Source organism: Homalodisca vitripennis, chromosome 8 (genome assembly GCF_021130785.1).
Source record: "Homalodisca vitripennis isolate AUS2020 chromosome 8, UT_GWSS_2.1, whole genome shotgun sequence".
NCBI classification, from domain to species: Eukaryota; Metazoa; Arthropoda; class Insecta; order Hemiptera; family Cicadellidae; genus Homalodisca; species Homalodisca vitripennis.
In genome coordinates, this window is record NC_060214.1 from 55686019 (window position 1) to 55707023 (window position 21005).

Consider the following 21005-nt stretch of genomic DNA (forward strand, 5'->3'; position numbering starts at 1 on the left):
TTTCACTTGTAATCACAAGTGATTTAGTTGGTCAGCTTATAACGCCATTGTTTCCCATTATGGTGGCTGTTAAAAAAAAAAGAAAATACGGCTAAATATTCTTAATTTTTGTACGATGTCATACAGTTTTTTCTTAGCGGTTATGAAATACTGATCACACATCCGATTTGAAAAAACTAATACAATTTTAATTATCAGAAATTATTATTAAATAATTTAATAATTATACTATTTTTAGAAGAACTAAAAAAAACAACGCTATATTTTTGTTTTCATTTACTATCAATGTTGCACTTTAATAAGTACAAAAATTACTGATAATAAAGTGACACACGTGGTTGTACTTAGTTAAATACTGGTATTGATAGAGTTCAGGCAATAATATTATCTGATTCACCTTGATTTGATTATCATAACATAATTATGAACATAAACACATTTGAAGTGAAGATGGTGTTATTTTATAGACATGACTACGTATTGTAATGAGCACGTCTGATATGTTATCAAATGTCATTATGATCTATATCGCGATGTCCGCTACACGATATGGCAGTGAAAGTCCAGCAATATCACTGGATTCTCGCCCCACTGTCACGCTCCGCTGCCGTCTGTCACTGTCGCTTATAATGATACCTTGTAGTAACAATCATGTATCGCTGTTTTTGGGTGATCTTTGTTCTTTTTGGATCAAGTACAGTGAGTTTTCATCATCTAAAAGTTTTATATTTAGCCACAAAAATTTAACTTTTAGTGGAAATATTTATACGTAAATTAATGATCATTCTTATAATGGGTGGAGTTTAAAAATAAAAACTGTAGAGTATTTTTTGTTCGGCAACAAGCAACTGTCCCAAAAAAGTAATCATCTTACCATGAGTATAATTAAATCGTTTGAAAACGTAAACTGTGATCTAAGACTTTAGTCTTGCAACTGACCTCGGTACAGGCTTTATGTTGTGATACATTATTTATAAATATCACGTTTTTAAAATATGACATACCGCAACATTTAAATTTATTAGTTAAATTTGTTTATTTTCATACCAAAAAATTGCTCTACTCTGTGCACGTTTAGGGAATATACCATTTTATAAGGATACAATTAAAATAAATTTAATCTAAAAAAAGTTATCAAGAAAGTTAGTATAGACTATTTATACAATTTTAGTATGAGATAGTTGGTTTCTAATATTAGGGAACAAAATAACTAGATGGTTTAAAGTAAAAAAGATACATTTAGTAATTATCACTATCACTAACAAAACCATAAAAAATAATATTTTTTAACGGCTAAATATAGTCTGAAATGTATAACAGATATAAAATTAATTAATAAGAAAATAATCATAGATATTACATTTATATGGTCTATTTTTACAGGCATTCAGGAAAAGCACGATGATCACAACAGGAGACTTTTCTTTGATTATCAACAGACATGACTTTGTTGATAAAACACGTTTTATTAAAACAGTCTTTGAAGGACCTGAACAAGTTTTGATTACCGCTCCTCATCGAAGTGGAAAGTCCACAATTGCTGACATGCTGGCAAAGTTTGTCGAATTAGAATTTAATGAAGAAGGCATAATAGTAACAAAACAAAGGAATAGTCCTGTAAACGACACAGCAAACTATAAACTTTTTTCAGGCGGTATGATGAGAATTTCAAAATACAAAGAAGTGATGAACAACTATTTTGGAAGGTACCCACTAATGCGGGTGGATTTCAAGTGTATTCAAAAGTTCAGAACCTCCGAAGAATCAGTATTTTGTTTCCGTGAAATAATACACAAGACTTTTGTGCAACACAAGTATCTACGCAGAAGTGACCAACTGACGTTGAAAGACAAACGGTTGGTGAAGAGATGGAGTTATGGAAATTATGACAACATATACGGCCAGGACGTGACTAATAGTTTGTATAAACTGTCCATAATTCTGTATAAACACTTTGGAAGAAGAATATTTGTTGTTATAGACAACTACGACTTTCCTTCTGTGAGTGCGATGATGGATGTCAAGGATTCTAAGGAACTAAACCGTGTAGTCAGGTTTAACATGGGAATCATATCAAAGTTGCTAACCGGTGATTACAGGTATTTGGAAAGAGCTGTGATTTTAGGCTTCTCTCACGTAGTTGCCGCTGGAGTGTACCCTATGGAAAATGTTCAGGCGTATAAATTCCTAGGAGACCATCCTTTTGTTGAATACTTTGGACTTACAAAGACAGAGGTAGATGAGTTGTTTAGAAAGGATGTATTTAATTTAACAAAGAGAGAGATTGAAAAAGGCCATGATTATTTTAACGGCTATATCAATCCTATCAACAAAACCATTTATAGCTTATACTCTGTGTTAAAGTATGTAAATGAAAAAAGCTTAGACAGCTTTTATATATCCACGGAATTTACAAAGAACCTTAAGTGGCTATTTAAAATTAAGACCATCAGGAAGCATGTAGAAACGTTAGTAAAAGGTGGTATTATAGAGGTTAAGGTGAATGATGTTATTACCCTGGATGATATGATAAATTTGAGGAACGCAATTTTTAATTTAAAAATACAAGAACATTTCAATATTAATTTGATATTTTATTTCCTCATGGAGCAGGGTTTTCTGTCTTATAGTCAATGCAATAATCTGAACAGTGAAACCGCCTTACTAAATGTACCCAACGAAGAAATAAAGTTGGTCTTGGCCTTGAAAATAAAAGAATATTATGATGGGATCTATAGAACTGATAAAACACTTCTAAAGAAATGTGCGAGCTTCATTGATAAAGTATCTCCGTCTGCTTTAGTCAATGGAGCTCACTTCAAGAGAGCTTTATATTGGTTTTACAAATCTTTAGAGCAGCTGATAAGTGGTGTTGGAAATAGATTTGGTAAAATTAATGAAGATGATGTTCATAGAATTATATTCTCCATATTGTATCAAGGAAACACCAAAAGTAAAGACGCTTTCAAGATATCAGTAAATGGTACGAAAAGACACTTAGACATTCTTTTGGTGAAAGAGAAGTTTAGTGTTGTTATGGAGTTCAAAGTGAATAGCACTTCAGTAAGTATATTGGATGAAAAATTAGAAAGAATAAAAAACACAAAGTCATTCTTAAAATATCAAAAGTATATTATTTTGTTTACAATAGGCGTGGATCACTATCTGCATTTATCAGTCAGTTGTTTATCAGGTATTAGTAATCTAAACCAGGTAATTAATATTCCTTAATAAATTTATTGAAGATGTTGTATGTGTCCTTTGCTTATTTATTTGTTATTGACGATGGAAGGTTTGAAAGGATAAGAGAATTTCGAACATTTGCAATCGTTATATTTTACAAAGGGAATGAAACAGCGTTTCGATTATTGGATTCTCCTCTTTTTCTTTCTCTTTTTAAATTGTTATTAATACTATCCCCACCTGAATAAGAGGATAGATTGTAATCCTCTAAACGTTGTGTTATACATTTTGTAACATATAACGATGGTAAATGTCAAAAATCCTGTTATCCTGTTGTATTTGATTCTAAAATGTGTTTAGTCACTTATGTTTTATTTGGTAAAACACCACTTCCACTTACAGTATTTGTTGATATAAAAAGTTAAATAATACAGATCGATTTATTAGGATATAATAACCTTAAATAAAGTATATTATTACAAATTTTATTGATCATATACGTATGTTTTAATTTGTATTTGGTATAACAAAAGTCACTTCTCTGTGTAAAAACTTATATATGTAATAAAAAGAAATTAGTCAGCGTTAAATGTTTTAATTAATACATGAGGATAATTTTATGCATGTCTAAAATAAAAATATATTGAAACACCAATGAATATTGGAAATCCTTTTGCTGGGGAATACTCGATGTGGTTTAAAAATTTGTAATACACTAAACATGCATCATATGTAATTATGGTTAGTGAATATATAATTACTTAGCCCTAATTTAACCTTGCAGTAAAAGCCCTTCTTTCAAACATTTAATTGAGGAATATTGTACATTGCAAGAAACGAGCACACAATTTTTAATTGAAATGTTTATGAAAGATTCTAAATATTATTTCCTCTGGAAACTTTTGTTACAAGAAATTACTGCAACAAAAAAGCCACTTCTATAATTTATTACATACCTGTTGGTGTTTTAATTTAATATAACAATAGTCTCTTTATTTAATAATGAAATTACTCAGGATTCATTAAAATTCAACGCATTGCTCCATCTTTTCTTTAACTCTATTAATTCGCCTTACGATTCGTTATGTCAGTATTCACCACTTGTATTCAAAATACTGGTAAGCCAGCGGAACATATATATATATATATATATATAAATTAAATAATATCGAAAATATGGACTAAACACGTATTAAAGGTCATAGTATTAAGAATTAAAATTTTACTAACAAATTATATTTGAAAATATATGAAAATAATTGAAAAAAAATAATTGAATGAAAATAAATTCTATATCTATGAAAATTTTTTATAGTTGATTATTTATTTACTTTTTTTAGTTTTGGTTATTACTTGGAGATTGATTTCCAGTATACTGTTCTCTAACATACAGTACCACATAACTCTGTAGTATTATAATTTCTTTGAGCAGAACCCCTACCAATATTTCGTTATAATTTAAAATATTTAACTATGAAAAATATGTAATGGATATTTTCTAGTTTAAACCGTTTTAAAATATTTAAAAACAGATTTAAGCCTTGTAAAAATGAATTCCAGCAATAAATATCCGCTTATACAAGTAAGATAAAAAAGTGATATGTATCACAAGTGATAATCAAAAGTGATATGTAGTTATTTTTTAATAATAATATGCTCAAGCTTAAACAATCCACAATCAGTGCATTTAACAGTGACCAGTATGGCTTCTTTTTCACAGGCAAAAAATTTTAAAAAATTTGATTATATTTCCATGGTTGATATTTAGAAAATAAATTAATGCTTTTTGCCTACAAGTCTCTTGTTCAGACGATATTTCAGATAAACATTTATTACTGAATACAGCTTTCCATAACAATATTGAAATGCTTAAAAATTGTAATTGTATCAACTTATGTAACCATGTAGTGTGACCAGGATAAACTCGTAAATGTTAGTTATATATTCAGTCTCGTAAGGGTAAACACTAAAAAAAATTATATAATGGACAACAATTTCATTAATTGATTTGTATAACTATGATTACTTTTATATCAATCAGGTCAAAAGTTTGAATGTGGAATTTTGCTCTAGTTCACGTTCCTTTGATTGCAACGTCTGGTATTTGACGCTGTCTCAGATTTCACTCTTAGTATCTGGAGTCTTGTTAGTCTGAAGAGATCCAAAGAAAGTCGGCGACGAAGAAGCTCTGAGACAGCGTCAGATACCAAACGCTGCCATAAAATGAACGTGGACTAGAGCAAAATTCAACATTCAAATTAAAAAAAAAAACAATTCCTAATATAACTACGTGCAAGTATTGTGGGAATAAAGGGTGGGACTGCAGGTTGTGGATGATAAATTATCGATTGCCGGTTGATCCTAACTAAACAAACACCCTTTCTAGATAAAAGTGATTTATTCGTTTTTATCTTTCACAATGAAAATACATTTCGCGTGCTTGTTTAAATGGTAATGTGGTTTACAGTTTTATGATAAAAAATGAAAATTGACCACTATCAAACTTTAAATATCGTTGCTATAGTACGGATTTAAATATAATATAACGAATGACATCCCTTATGAACAATTACTTATCAACACAACAATTGTAAAAAATTACTTTGAGCTTCATAATTAGGCATTTCGGGAGTTGTTTTGCAGATTCTTGTACTTAACATTTAATTAGGCATGATATGTACCCTATAAGCTATTAAATATTTATGTACAACATACAATCTTATCTGAGCGTTAGGGAAGCATCTAATGCGAGAGGTAGAGAAGGTTTTATTTTTATCAGTCTGCATGTCTGTGTGTCTTGAAACTATATCTTGAAAATGAACTGAATTATAGCCTTCAGGCTACAATGAGTTTACTTTTTTTAATAAAACTGAGTTCGATGATGATGCATGTCATTCCATAATATTAGGTTGAGCGTTAGCAAATATTTTACAATAGTCTTATGGGTAAAAATAATGGTAGTGAGAAAATAGGAGAAAGAATAAATTCCATACACAAACTGAGTACAATCATATGAGCTTTCAGTATATGACATTTTTGTTCAAAGGGGTAGAAGAACAAATAATAAGGAGAAAAAAATATTAAATATTCGTGGCATGGTTTTATTTTAGAGCACTCTTGCATTTAAATATTCTTCCTAGATTACCGAAACTTATATTATTTCAACACTTTTATGAAACGGAATTACAGTGTGAAAATTTTAAAAGATACCTCAAGAAAGATTTAATCTGTAAACTTTTTATGTTTTTGTGGAAATTTATTTTTACATAGGAAAGATTAAGTTTTTTGATGGTTTATATTTGACCATAGAATATGGCTGAGCATTATTGAAGCATATGACTCAGGAGGCTGATAACATTTCTTTTTTCTCTGCCGGGGTGTAAAGATTTTAAGTATTTTAGTATTTTAGACAGTCTGTCTAGCTGTCGCCAGAACATCTAAAGATGTACATTCAAAGGCAAATATGCTCTATTGCCATGAAACATAAATCTGCATTTTGATTAAATCAAAATAACCATTAAAATATAACATTTTATTTTTTACTAATTATGTGCTACATGACATAGTTCTGTACAGAACAAAATTATTTTTCTAGATCCGACTATTCTTAATCAGCTGTAGCGTTGGATAATACATACTATGACATCATTATAAGTGCGGTATAATTCATAATTTTGGGACGTTAGATAGTGGGATAAGAGACTGTAAAATACTACGGTTTTTGGAAAAAGATTATGTATGAAATATATAAATTCAAAGGGAAGTGTGAATCTTAAACTTCTTAAAAACAGGTTTGCAAACTCTCTTTCATGAATTAGAGCAATGATTTGCAATGCCTTCTTTTGTACGATAAAATGAGTATTTTAATTAAAAAACACACAATTTGTTTGTTTTTTTTCTAAATAGAAATAATTCTTTCTAATCCCCAGAATGCCGCAGCGTAAGTCACGTGTGGAAAAATAAGGGCATAATATGCTGAAATAAGAACATAATTATTTGTAAATTGTGCAAGCCTACGCAATATAAAAAGTCCAGAACACATCATCCGAGCTACATTTTTAATATGTGAGGAAAAATGCTAATTCATGTCAACAGACTGAACCATGAACTTAAAAACCTTGTTCAGAAGCGACCCCCACTTCATTGACCTAAACACCGAGACTATCATGGGGCTTCCCTGTACTTGTGAAATCTAGTCATTTGCCCTACCAGTGTTTATAGTCTAACCGTTTTCTGTAACCACCGGACAATCATATTAGTTTCACATACGTTTTAACCTCCAAGGCCTCGCGACATTGACTGTCGAAAATAATTGATATGTCGTCTGTAAACAAACGCATTGGACATTTAAAACACACCTTCGATGACATTGATATATAAAATGACCAAAAGAGATCCGTGAATGAAGCCTTGGGCAACACCCACCTTTACACATTTTTCGTTCATAATATATTTATCGTAGACGTTGGACCATGTCTATTTACTAAGTAAATGTCTGAAAATGTGAAGATTCTCATTCGTAACAATTCGAAACGTCGTCTACGTAAGTACCTAGAGTGAAATGGAATGGGGTTAAAATAAGCGTTGAAGATTCAGTGGGAGGAGAGTAAGATTATCACTGAATAAAACATTAAACAATTGTGAGTGACGCTGCTTCACGTGGAGGTTGAAAATAATAACAACCAAAAATGGACATTCTAAGGTCAAACATAATTTCAGTACGTGATTTAAAATGCTATTTTGTAAAGAAAAAAATCAAAGTTTGTATAAATTATTGTAAATAACAGCCATTTATTATGTAAAGTATAATACAAATATTACACTGTGTTTAATGTATAATAATATTTAATTAATAATTAAGATAGAATTTCCAAAATATTCAAGGAGGAATATATTTGTAATTGCTATGGCATTGTTTGTGTAATTTTTTAGATGTTGACACAAACTGTAACTGTATTTGAACTTGTGTATATAATTTACGCTGACCTCATTACAGTGAGCAATAATTATCTGTTGTACATGTATACAAAAATAGTATTGTAAGATAGCGGATTTTATTTAACCAATATGTCCAGCCATTACTATGAAATGTGTAAAGTACAATTTAGTAGTTAATATAATTATCATTTTGTACTTCGTTACATTTATTCCCATAGTATTCAACAACAAGGAAAATAGTAGAAACGTGATATTTAAATACGAAGTGGAGTTCGGTATACAAATAAATCACATTGATAGACTTATTCGCGCTAGTGACGTCACCGCGTGCTCACCGAGCCATAAACAACACATCACCCTGTACATTTGAACTGTTATCAACGGCAACACTTTTCATTTTAATCTTCTCGCTATCTAGTCAAATGGTGTAAATAAGTAATATATGTACACATAAATAAAATGGTACCTGAACTGATTTAATTAAAAGAAACGTTGGATGCAAAGGACAAGCTTAGGTACATTCATCTAATTATGCTCAATATACGTGTATTATGTATTACTCTGTGATGATAGCAAATGATCTTTCTAAGGTTTTTTGTTTATATCAAGGTTGTAAAATATTAAAATATTTTAAGAGCAAGGGCTGTTGTGAGAGGATTTATATAGTAGGTTCTATTGGCAATAAAATACACTCAAACGAACCAACGCATACTTTATTTGTAGTAGCATCTCATTATATTGAATTAAATTTTAAATAACAATGCATAACATCAACAGTCATATTGAACACAAAACTTTAATAACAATCATAAATTATATTTAATATTTGATTATTTATTACAATTTATGGTTAATTGATTTTTTTTATAACATGTATTAGTACATTTTGTAGTGTTTCAATAATTATGTATTCATGAATTAAAGGCGGGAAAACTTTCTTTTAAAATATGAAACATTTAAATAAAATTACATGATTAAAACAAAAGAGTGAATTTACCAAATTGCAAACATTTCCACACAATATATGGAATAGAAAAATATGAATTTAAATATTAAACTTTTAATTAGACTTTTACAAATGATAAACTTTTCTTTTTATCACTTTAGGTACAGGTATCTTAGAATTTTAAATGAGACATATTAAAATGATTAATGAATTCTGATATATAATATTACGTTCCTAAAATTTAATTCAAGATTTTCTTAACTTACTTTTTATTTGCACTTGACACTATTTCGCCTAAAAGATGTCTCCGCACACAGGCACTCCCCAAAACGTGGCTTCCCTAATCGACTCTCTGACTTCCTTCATATCCCTCGTTGTTCCTGATTTTTGTTGTTGCCCCCGCCAGCTCTCCTGACCAAGCCTATGCCAAGTCTTTCCATCGTAATTAGTGAGTATTAATTTTTGATATCAGCATGCTGTCTCTTACATCGTCGTATGATTTTTAGAAATAAGCATTTCCGCTGCTTAAACAAGCATTTCCTGTTTCTTCACCATCGGCGTCTGGGCGGATGTGCGTATCCACTTACATCCGGAGAATGTTTGTTTCGAATTGTAATACAAGACTTCCTTTCCAGCAACTTTCTGTACATTGATTCTATGAATTTTGTTAAACTAGTAATTACGTATGTCTTACAACATTTGTAGGTCAATAATGGTGTTATAAAAGAGATGAGGTCTTACTTAAACGATAGGTTACAGGTTTCCAGATTGGAAGGTGAAACGTTTTCTCATATTAGTCATGAAAAGAGGAGTTCTACATGGCAGTTGTTTGGGACCAGTTCTATACAGTTTGCTTACTGCTGAGTATCAACATTGTTTGGAAAGCTGCTTTTTTATTTTTATGCAAATGGAGGCTTAGCTACATTATTGATCCATATCAGAAGGGAAAATGCCATTGATCAGGTGAATTCAGACGTAAAGTTAGTAGGAAAATGATCAGTTATAAATGAACCAAATTTAAATTTTTGTCATCCACACTACAACGTGGTAAAATCAAGTTGCGATATACTAATCTCTTTAATAAATAATCTTAATTAGAATGTAACCAAAAATTTATAAAAAAAACGATTAAGTGGCGTAGTTTATTTTTAAAAAGTAACTAAGCAATAAGTAATTTGTAGGAATAAAAATTATTAAACCAAACGAAAGTGCTCTCGTAAGATTAAATCTGAAAATATATAACTCTAAGAGGAGGACAGAACCGCATATTTAAGTGTATTTCATATCCACATACAGCACATATAGAGTGTAAGAGCTTTTGATTTATTAATGAAAATTAATTTAGGTACCTAAAATTTTCCGTACACATGTTAAGAAACTCTTTTTAAATACTAATAAAGTTTGCATGTTTGAAAACGAGATGCGGTTTTTTCATAAAATATATTAAAAACTAATTATAAAATTAGTTTTAATATTTTACGATGGTATTCAGTCAGATTTATAGTAAATATCTTAAATATAATACATAGAAAAACAATGAAGTGAAACGCAGGGGATATTTATAATGAAGTGAGTCAGGATTGAGTCAAGCACGGCCTCCAAGCTTCGTTAAGCAATCCGAGTCCACACTTGACCGCGCTTCGAGTTCTTATCCCTGATTTTGCTGTCTCAGGTTTGAACTTCCCTTCTAGTTTTCCTCTATACGATTCTGGTATTTTTTCTTCTACAAGATATTATTGCTACTTTAAAGTCCATGTATTATAATACACTGCAGAAAGAAAGAAGAGTGTTTCACAACCAGACCCTAATCACGCTTAGAGAGTTTCAGTTACATATCACTAAACTATTGTTGTACAAACATGGTAAAAATAAATAAATATATTTTATATTACATTTTTATAACTGTTATTAACATATTATATTAAAATATTTTTTTGATGCGACTAAAACATCCAAATTTGTTTTTAAGGGGGTTTTTTTAAAAGAAACGTAAAAATATCAATTTAACTCTGAATGTAAACTCAAATTTAATAAAATAATAATAAAAAAAAAATATTATGGAATTCGGAACGGTTTAATGATCGGACGTAAAATGAACAGGTGTACTCGTTTCTCATCTTTAGTGACGTAGGTATCTCTGATTTTGAAAATTTTAATACAAAATAACTAAGGAATAATTATATACCCGAGAGTAAGTTTGAGCGGCCCCGTTTCCGACTGACTGAGTTGGTTGTCAACCATACAATGGACCTTTGGTGATTGGACCAACTCAGTACCCTGGTGATTCTGGACAGTTTAGTAACACCAAAATCGTGACAAGTAAGTTGTGGTATAGAATGCATTTGTCATTTTCAAATAGTGTCTGAAAGATTATTTCTACAAAATCAATAAAATTTTTAACATTTATAACCCTATAAATTGTTATTATTATATGTTACTACAAATACATGTTTACAAACTTTTACATATTGTAAAGCGCATTCTTTTATGTCTTGATCATATTTAGAAAGATAGTTTTTGCGAAATTATAAACAAATATTTATTTTAAAATAATAAAACTTACAAGGACATGGCACTGACAGTTCAACAGAACTCGGGTAAGTTTAATAAAACATACAATAAATGAAGGTTTATTTAAGAGGATTAAGACTTTGTGCTTAGATAGAGATTGACTAATAAATAAGTTTAACTAGCCCTTATACTAAATGGATACCGACAGTTCGATCAGTGAGTTCAAAAGAAATGATAGAAAACATTTCAGAAACCGAAAATAAAGAGAAATATTCGTAAATAAGAATAAATTATGTGCCAAGATTATTGGAGAACATTGAAAAAGCAGGCAAAAAGTACAATATAACAAGCTTCGTTCAGATAATTAAACGTTATTAAGAGAAGGCTTGTAATATGAAACTAAAAATATCAATTAGAACTCAATATTCTGTGTATACTGTTTAAGATATTCTTATGATAGAAAATGTATAGACGGTATAAAAACACTAACATATTGGCTATTGGCTGTGGCTATATAAAAATGTTATAACACATATTACAAATAGCATTCTTTGTTCCAAGCTCTGTTATAAAACAAATTAGAGCAACATTTTTATATATATATATATATATATATATATATTATATATATATATATATATATATATATATATGTATATATATACATTTTATGGGTATTAATATACAGACCACTTAAATTTTAAAAATTGTCCATATTTTACGTAACAACAATACTAAGTCATCATCGTCCTTCCAATGTCGCAGTCAAGCAATATCGAGCGTGACTGATCCTTGGGTGGATGACTGCTGAGTGAGCGATCCTGTCCTGGTCAGTCATTGGATGTTGTTGAAAACTCACCTTTAATCCGTTGGTCGCAAGTGTTGAAGAGGGATTTTTACTTCTAATTTTCCCTAGAGAAATTCAAAGTATAGTTCACGTTTATATTTACCGTTAGCATTTTGTTGATGGTACATAAATTTCTCCAAAAATATAAAAGAAAAATTAATTTTGATCCGTAAAAAATAAAAGGCCAGCCAATAACTTCTGCCGCAAACTAATGGATTTGTCATCAAGAACATACACCTAAGACCGAAGGATTCTGCCCCTCCTCAAATTCCGCTTTCCGGATTTCTGTTTCAGATGCACTAAATGCTACTTTATAGCGGCGAAAATATCTTTGAAATGGAATTATGGAAACATTAGTCAATACAATTTTGAAAAAGGACTAATGAATATAATAATATAATATGAACGCGTATATTGTAGCAATTTCATAAGTTAATATATTCATATTATTATAATAAGTATACAACCAAGTGTTCGGTTAAAAGACAAACAGAAGTGTCCTTTACTAGTTATATAAACTTTTTTTCTGACGGTTAATACGGTATATCTAACGACACTTCAATGAATAATGTTAAAAACTAAAACAATAATAATCTTACAGCTCTAATTTACTGATATATTACGTTCGTACATTTGTATCCGGTGTTCTTAATTTACCTACTTACCAGTAAATATCAGTTTTAAATAAAAATATTAACATGCAAGCACAACAAATTATAATAAACGCAAGTTAAGAAGAATGAGAGTTCTTGATGGCTAAAGAGAGTTGCAGCAGAGTAAATAAATTAACCACCAGCTGACGCATAGACAATGTTAACTTGTTCACCGCAGTGCAACGAGTCTCATGAGCAAAGCTCATCATGTTGAAACATGTCCGTGTGGTCTTACAAGTTACCTTTAGCCCTTGTTTTGTTTAAACCATGTAAATTTTAATTCAGTTTTAAAAACACTCTATTTGTTTTGTAATTCCTACGTAGAATATACAGCTAAACTATAACCCCATATTTTAATAATTTTTAATTATGTTTTAATAGAGTTACATTAATTTCTTATCAATTAGTGCTGGAATAAACTTAATCATTTGTATCCTTTATTTTCCAAAATGAAAACCATATAAAAATACAGGTGTCATTTATAATTATATATCCATTTCAATATATACCCCACTCATTCAAATGCTTTTCACGTTTTGTTCTATATTTCGGTTAATTGCCGAATACAGTCTGTCTAGGGAGTCCCTAAAGTGTCTTGCTTGCCTCAGAAACTATAATAATTTGCATTCCACAAAGTATGTTGCTACAACTTTCTGGGTAGCTCTACTCTCCACGAACCGCTTACCTCTCCGGACACACGTCTGCCTCCTTAACCTACACCGTACTCAAACAATAAACGTTTATAAAGTTACAGTCCTTTCACTAGGAAACTGTAAAAATCTAAATAGTGAAAACCTTTCAAATTTCAGAAAATTATATAAAACTTTATAAATCTCTTTTTGAACGGCAAAACCATGCTCATGATATCTAAAATCGAAATATTCCGATCGAAATCACTAAACATCAGTCAGTAAGGCCTTCTTCTAGGTCTATATCACCGTGAAAGTAAGTTCCTTCGAAATTCCTTGGAGGGAGAAAGAGGTTATCTATAGCACATCTATTCCGTTCATTGGCTCAATATTCTGTCTAGAGATATATTCTGTAAAGTTATTGTGACACCAGATTTTTGTCGTTATCTTATGCTAAATAGACTTTTGCAGTCCCTTCTTGGATACGAAACTTAGGTCTCCAGACATTGCAGATTATTTGGTGTCCTTATGGGATTATTAATGTAATCGTTAGCAAATATCTTCGTTACTTCGGTAAAGAATTATCTCTATAAACATAATTCTGACAGTTCAATTTGTGACTGGACCCTGATGTGTGCATATAAAACAGTATCCTGTCTGTGTCTATTTTTTGTTATACTAAGCCGATTCCATTACAATTATCTAGTTAGGATTAATCGATTACATGTCCGACGACTTGTATAAGATATACAGTGTACGAGAACTCTTACTTACTGATTGATATACTGGAAAAGTTAGTTTGAGTTAGAAACTTTCCTGAATCATATTTCATGCATGATATCTGCTTGTGGGATCAAACTTTCAACTCTGCTTGGTAAATGAACTAGAAATAAAACTTAGAGTGATGTTTGGTTTAGAGTTGTTTAATTTGAGCTCTCCAGTTGCAATAAATAAACTAAGAAACTACATATCAGTAATTCGAGCGCTTCCATAATCTGATAAAAGAAGGGCTAATATTATTGTACGTACCTATGCATGGAGTATGAAAATTAAAAAAAAAAATATACAAATTTTGTTCTGTAAAATATGGACAATTCTAAAAACTTAAATTGTATGTATTTAAAACTCAAAAACATATACATAGAATAAAAATATCGCTCTAATTTGTTTTTTAACAGAGCTTACTAAAAATAACGTTATTTGTCATATGTTTTATAACTGAATATTAATTATTCTATAAACTCCTAACCATACTTGTTATTGGATTCATAAAATTATTAGAAGCAAGAGTATAAAATAAAGTGTTAAATAGGTAGTTCATTTACATTACACTTGTTTTCATTCCACAATATGTATGAATTCATTTTCTTAAGTAACAATCTGTTATGCTCGTAAATTGGAACTAACTAAAATTGTCAGGTTTCAAGCTGAGAATTTGTGAAATAATAATGTGTGATTCTATTCTATATCTTCTTTTTTTGCATCGTTGTAAAAAGATGACTTTAAGTTTATGTATTTTCTACAATTCAAAATACATTTCATTTTACTCTATCTGTCTAAAATGTTCACAATTTGAATTGATGGTACTTAATCATAAGAACAGAAAATAGCTTGTAACAAAACTTAGAATATTTTACAATATAACGAAATGAAGTAGTTTTTAAATAGTACAGTTCAAATTATTTATTTAAATGCATAACATATATTATTTAATTGTATTTTTGCATAAAACGTATAACTGCATAACTTGTTTTTTAACCATGTTTTAATTTGACTGTAGTTATGTTTATTTGCAATAACATAAATTGAAAGTTGTATTTTTCCTTTATGAAGCATTTATTAATAAATAATAACCTCAGAATAAGTTTATGATAAATTTATTAATACGTTAATCCTCGTTCATATACAACGGGAATAATGCATTAAGCTTTAAATATTTGATAGTATTACTAGTGTCGACTTTAGTATTTTTGAAAATTACAGTATACATTATCACCCTGGAGATAGGAGGCAGACTTCTGAGCTTCTAAAGAGTGCGTCAATCATAGTTGTTAATCTCCTAGATTTTTCTCTATAAACTGTTCCCTCTGAGAGGTCTATGATATAAATATCGATACATCTACATCAGTGTTCTGAACGAATTATTCATCAATAAAATTCATCATTTTTACAACTCCTACATCACTGGAGGGATGAATATAAAATATACGGTATGATTTATTTTATGTCCCCATATAACGTACGTTTGTAAAGGTAGGTAGTATACAGTAAGCAAACAAACCTGGAATATTGATTCAGCAATTATTGCTTTTTTCCAAATTTTATTCCTAATTGGTAATACTAAAATATAATTAATTTAAAATATTTTTAATAAAAAGGTACCAAAGTTAAAAATAATCATTTGATTGTAAGTTGATTTAGTTTTGACAGAATCGGATGCCGATTGGTTCACTTACTACCGATTTTGGATTAAGGCATTTAGCCGCTAAGCGGGATAAGGCAGTAACTTGTGGTTATTGACCCATAGTACTAAGCCTGATGGTTTTGAACTTTATCCGCATCGATTAATATCACTTCACTGTCTCTTACTTCATCTTCTTTCAAGGTTTTCTTCTCCACATTTTAGCATTTAAGTATAGTAAATGTGGAGTCACTTTTATGGCGACATGATACCCCGTATGGGTGAGGTTGGTAGAAGGAATTGTCTTCTATCTAGATCCCATGAGCAGGAGTAACGGGAACTATATGTCATATATCTTGGAAGAAAAGGTGGCTAGCTCTGTTTCAGTTAAAGCGGAAAGAAGAAACATATTTCCTCGTGTTTAGGCTTTAAAAAGCCTTTTAGAGAGTCTAAGAGCCCCATACTCCAACATTCATTGACCAATCCCTTTCACACAAGTGTCTCAAAATTTACGATTAAACATGTGGCAACCTAGATAACTAATAGCTTCTTAGAAGACAATTACTTTTGTTCCACTCAGTGTACAGGGATCCTTCTGGATCTATAAAGAAATAGGTCTTAACTATTATTATGCTTATTATTAAAATTATTGAACTTTGCAATAAGACTAGAGGTAATCATTAGAATAATGCTAGTTCGAGATGTCGCATACATATAAATTTCTGTAGAATAAATTAATATTATTTAAGTTGAGAAAAAATCTAAATCATTATCACGACTGAGCCCAAAGGACCATTTTCATTACTTAAACTTTAAAACGGAGCATATTTATACTAATTTAGTGTATACTAATGTAATTCCATTACTTAGGTTTAATCAGCATGCACGAGATAAATACTTTTGTATTTTCTTGAAACCAAATTCAATATGCTGTACTAAATATAACCGGTAGAAATATTTATTTAATTTATTTGTACTATACAGTTAGTTAGTATGCAAATATCAAAAACTGTTTCTATGACATTTAGGTGTACAGTGTATTTAAGTGTTACATTGCATATTAAATTAAATATTTGTTAATTTTTTCTTTTAAATAATTATATAATTTTATAACTGTAAATGAAAAATTCAATTTAAAAGTAAAAAATTAAAAGGAATATATATATAAAAAAATTAGGCTATGAATATTAGATTGTGCGTTGTTTTGTCGAACTCAATGGCTTATCAGTAATGTATTGGCAAAACCCATTTTTACCCACCCTCACAATCCTAAAACACTGCCATGACAATCACAATTTTGGTAAAATTTACTGTTTACGATGTGTTATTGTATTTTTATTTCAATTTTAATTGCGTAATGATCAGCTATCACCAAATCCATATAGATAAAAATATAAAGTGTTTATGTAATAATTCTTATATTACAGAACTGATTTCTTGAATAGATCTTCAACATAAAATTATACTGTTAAGAGAATAATAGTTTGCAATAATAATTACTTGTGAATGACCTAAAAATACTAACTAGGTATAAATATTGTCAAAAAACCCAACTTAGCCTTTTGTATGTTTTCATTTAATTCGAAATTCCTTATAATGTTGACACAAATTAGATATTACCATCTAAATAAAATGCAATCTCATCTCTAAATATTTTATCTTTATGTTTTTTTCTAAGCATAAAAATATTTAAAATATCATTGATTTCTCGTTGAGTGTTCTGTGACACACTGCTTAGTGATAAAACCATGCGACACTAAGCAGTATATAAGAACTCGTATATTCCTTGCATGCCGCTGAAAATGTGACTATTTAATATCATTGAATTTGGCTTTTAGTTTATTCTCCTTAGAGTTAAATACTTATTTGTCAATATTTTTACTAAACTAGAAAAATTGTAAATGTATTTGGAGATTAAAAATGGTACGTAAAATTCCTCCTAAATTCACGAAGATAATCGCAATTTATCAAGGATACATTTGAGGTGTTCACAAATTAATTTCTGTATTAATTTAATCCTAAATTAAGACAGTATTTTATAGATAAAAGTACTGGAGTGGTGGATGAATATGTCAGGGAATCAGGAAACTCGCCTGAATACTTAACACCGAGGAGCTGAATTCCCGACAGTAGAGCGCCAGGGAGGAACTCCGGAAAAGCGGGAGAAGCGTTTAGAGAAGTGGTGAAACAAAGCGGGGGGGGGGGGGTTAAAGTACAGTTAATGCTTTCATAATTTACCAGTTCAGGCTGAGCGTTGATGAAGCCTATTACATGAGAGGCTAAATAAAATTATCTTTTGTTAGTCTTTCGGTCCGCCAGTACTGTCTGTGCCTTGAGAACGACTGATTCACCGAAAATCTTTGGATGCTGCTTTATTTCAATATGCACGACATACAGGTATATATCGATAAATGTACACTCTGTGGTATTAGACTAAGCAATACTGAAACTTTTCATTAGTTATCCATTACTATTGTATATTTTATAAATTAATACTTATAGCATATTAATTTACACCTTGCAAAAATAAACAAAGGTTTAAAACCTTGAAAAATAAAAATGGCAGTGGTTTATGATATTTCAAAACTACAATCTTTTCAAGGCCTCCTTCTAATGTTGAAGTGTATTCATTCTTAATATTATTTTTAATGATCGTATACAATTTTTAATTCTATGTTGATGTAACGTATGTATTTCGTATGGTGATCGTATCACAGATAGTGATTGTTTTGTTAGGCTTGAAGAGTCCTAGGCAATAAATTAGATGAAGGGTTAAAAAACCACATCTTAGTTCTGATTTTCAAAGAATAAATATACGTTTTAAATAGAATATTTAACAAAAATTAATCTTGAAATTATTTTAAGGTAACTTACTTGCATTGCTTCTTATTTATTTAACAAACTAGTATAATTTTTATAAATTACATGCTTTAAATCAGCTATGCTCGACTCCAAGCATTTATCGTTTTTGTATATTTTTTATCATATCTTATTTATTTAGCAATTGCGCAATTGCCGAAGGTTGTATATTTTTCATTAATTATTTTCAATTAATTTTATATTAATTTATTAACTAACTAATTATTTTAAATTAATTGAAATAAACTACTTTGAATTAAGTAATAGAACTAAAAATAATTAATAACAATGGCAAATATCCTAAATCTTACACAACATACGAGAGTGTTTAAAATTTAATTTTAGTTTGAAGTATGGTTCTTTATCACAGAGAAACGATTGTTTGGAATTTTGTATTAAATTTATATAGGAAGTACCATACAAGGTAATACGATTGATCAGTTGAAAGCTTTAATTTAAATTTAGATTAACTTCTCCAGCTAGGAAACTATTACTTTTGGACGTATGAGTATAAACATTTCCCGTCTATAAATGTGTATGTGTGTGTGTGTGTGTGTGTGTGAGTGTGTGTGCGCGCGCGCTTGTGTCTGTGGGAGATTCTAAGGGTTGTTACTTAATGGTTTAAACCGATCACACCTCCTCTGCATTAGTCCATTAGTAAGTGATTCCATTAGCGCTTTGGTTGAGTGTGTAATACGTAATAGGACCTAACTGTTTTCATTGGTAATGATTCACCCAATCGACAGATCTACGCATTTAAAAATGTATACAACTTTTTATAGAACTTCTAAAACAACTTTTTGTTAAATAGAAATATAACTTATCGTTTTAAATTCATATTTGAAAATTATGGAATTATTTGGAATATTTAAGATACCTTTCTAATGCCAAATGCGATGCCATTAGTATATGTATATATATATATATTTTTTTTAAGTAAAGTAAGTTTAGTCATAAATTTACTCATTTAAGTTTTTAACTTACACAGGTCAAATTCTTATGTGTCATGAAAATTTTAAAGTCTGCATCTTCATTTTAGTAACACTGAAGAAGTTCTTTAACTTTATCAATAATTTGAACTGAAACTTGAAATTTTCTATTAGTCTAAATATTTTACAGCAATATAATATTTTTGTAGGCATTATTTTCATTTAAACATCGTTATACATCTAAATTACACTAAAACTCGGTTATGGTTTGCGTGAGAACGATTTTCCTCGGCAAAATTATTTCAAAATTTAGTCGTGGTAGTAAAGTGGTGTTGCAACAAATAAAGCTTTAGTTTAAGTAAACATTTCCTACTGTTTTATATTGTACAATATTAAATGTAAACCATTCCATAATAGTGCGTTTCTTTTTATAGCCTGTTAACATTTTACATACATTTAACAAATTAAATCAAATCATTATTCTTTGTTTAAAATAAAAATAGGGGTGGCTGAAATGCTTGTATTCTTCATTCTTTTCAGATTTTATCTACACTTTCCAAGCATTTATAGAAAAATCTGTTAAGCCTTTTTAAGTAGAAATGACTTTATGTACGCTTTTAGTTTAATAGTTTTAGTTTTATAGTTTATTAATTTCGAAGTCCATTTGTAGCACTTTAGAAATCCAGTTGGCCAGTTTCATATTATTTTTATATCTTTGTAGCGATAAGAAATAAAACGATACTTTCATTGCTAACGTGGTAAAAACTTATTCTCAGTATTAAAATAGGGTAGTATAGTGTAGGCTATTAAATTGTTTCAGCGTTAAAAAACAGAATAAATAAGATGCGATCATATAACATATTTTGACTCATTATGGAATTGAGATCATATTACAATACAAGGGGTTATTGACCTTTGTAAATTTACTGAAAAAATATCATTTAATTACAACAAAACAAAGATCTAAGTATATAATACGTTCCTTGTTGAAGATTAGGTATATTATTAAAACGTATTTTAAAATTATTTTAAATATTATAAAGAAAGTAAATTAGGGTAAATTAAAATGTTCAAGGGGAATTTTCTTCATAATTAGCTCATCATCATAA

At 29.6% G+C, this 21005-nt stretch overlaps 1 protein-coding gene across 1 annotated transcript; it reads left to right on the plus strand.

The window, feature by feature from the left end:
• Window positions 1-510: 510 nt before the first annotated feature.
• On the plus strand, window positions 511-3253 carry LOC124367616. The gene is made up of 2 exons (XM_046824578.1): window positions 511-699; window positions 1384-3253. The coding sequence occupies exons 1-2, from the start codon at window positions 652-654 to the stop codon at window positions 3229-3231; spliced, it is 1896 nt and encodes a 631-aa protein (XP_046680534.1). The 5' UTR covers window positions 511-651; the 3' UTR covers window positions 3232-3253.
• Window positions 3254-21005: the final 17752 nt, after the last annotated feature.

Bases quoted from the DNA above. Each gene is read 5' to 3' on its own strand.
- LOC124367616 (XM_046824578.1), top strand. From the start codon at position 652: ATGTATCGCTGTTTTTGGGTGATCTTTGTTCTTTTTGGATCAAGTACA. The intron at 700-1,383 runs GTGAGTTTTCAT...CTATTTTTACAG, and splicing joins TTCTTTTTGGATCAAGTACA to GCATTCAGGAAAAGCACGAT.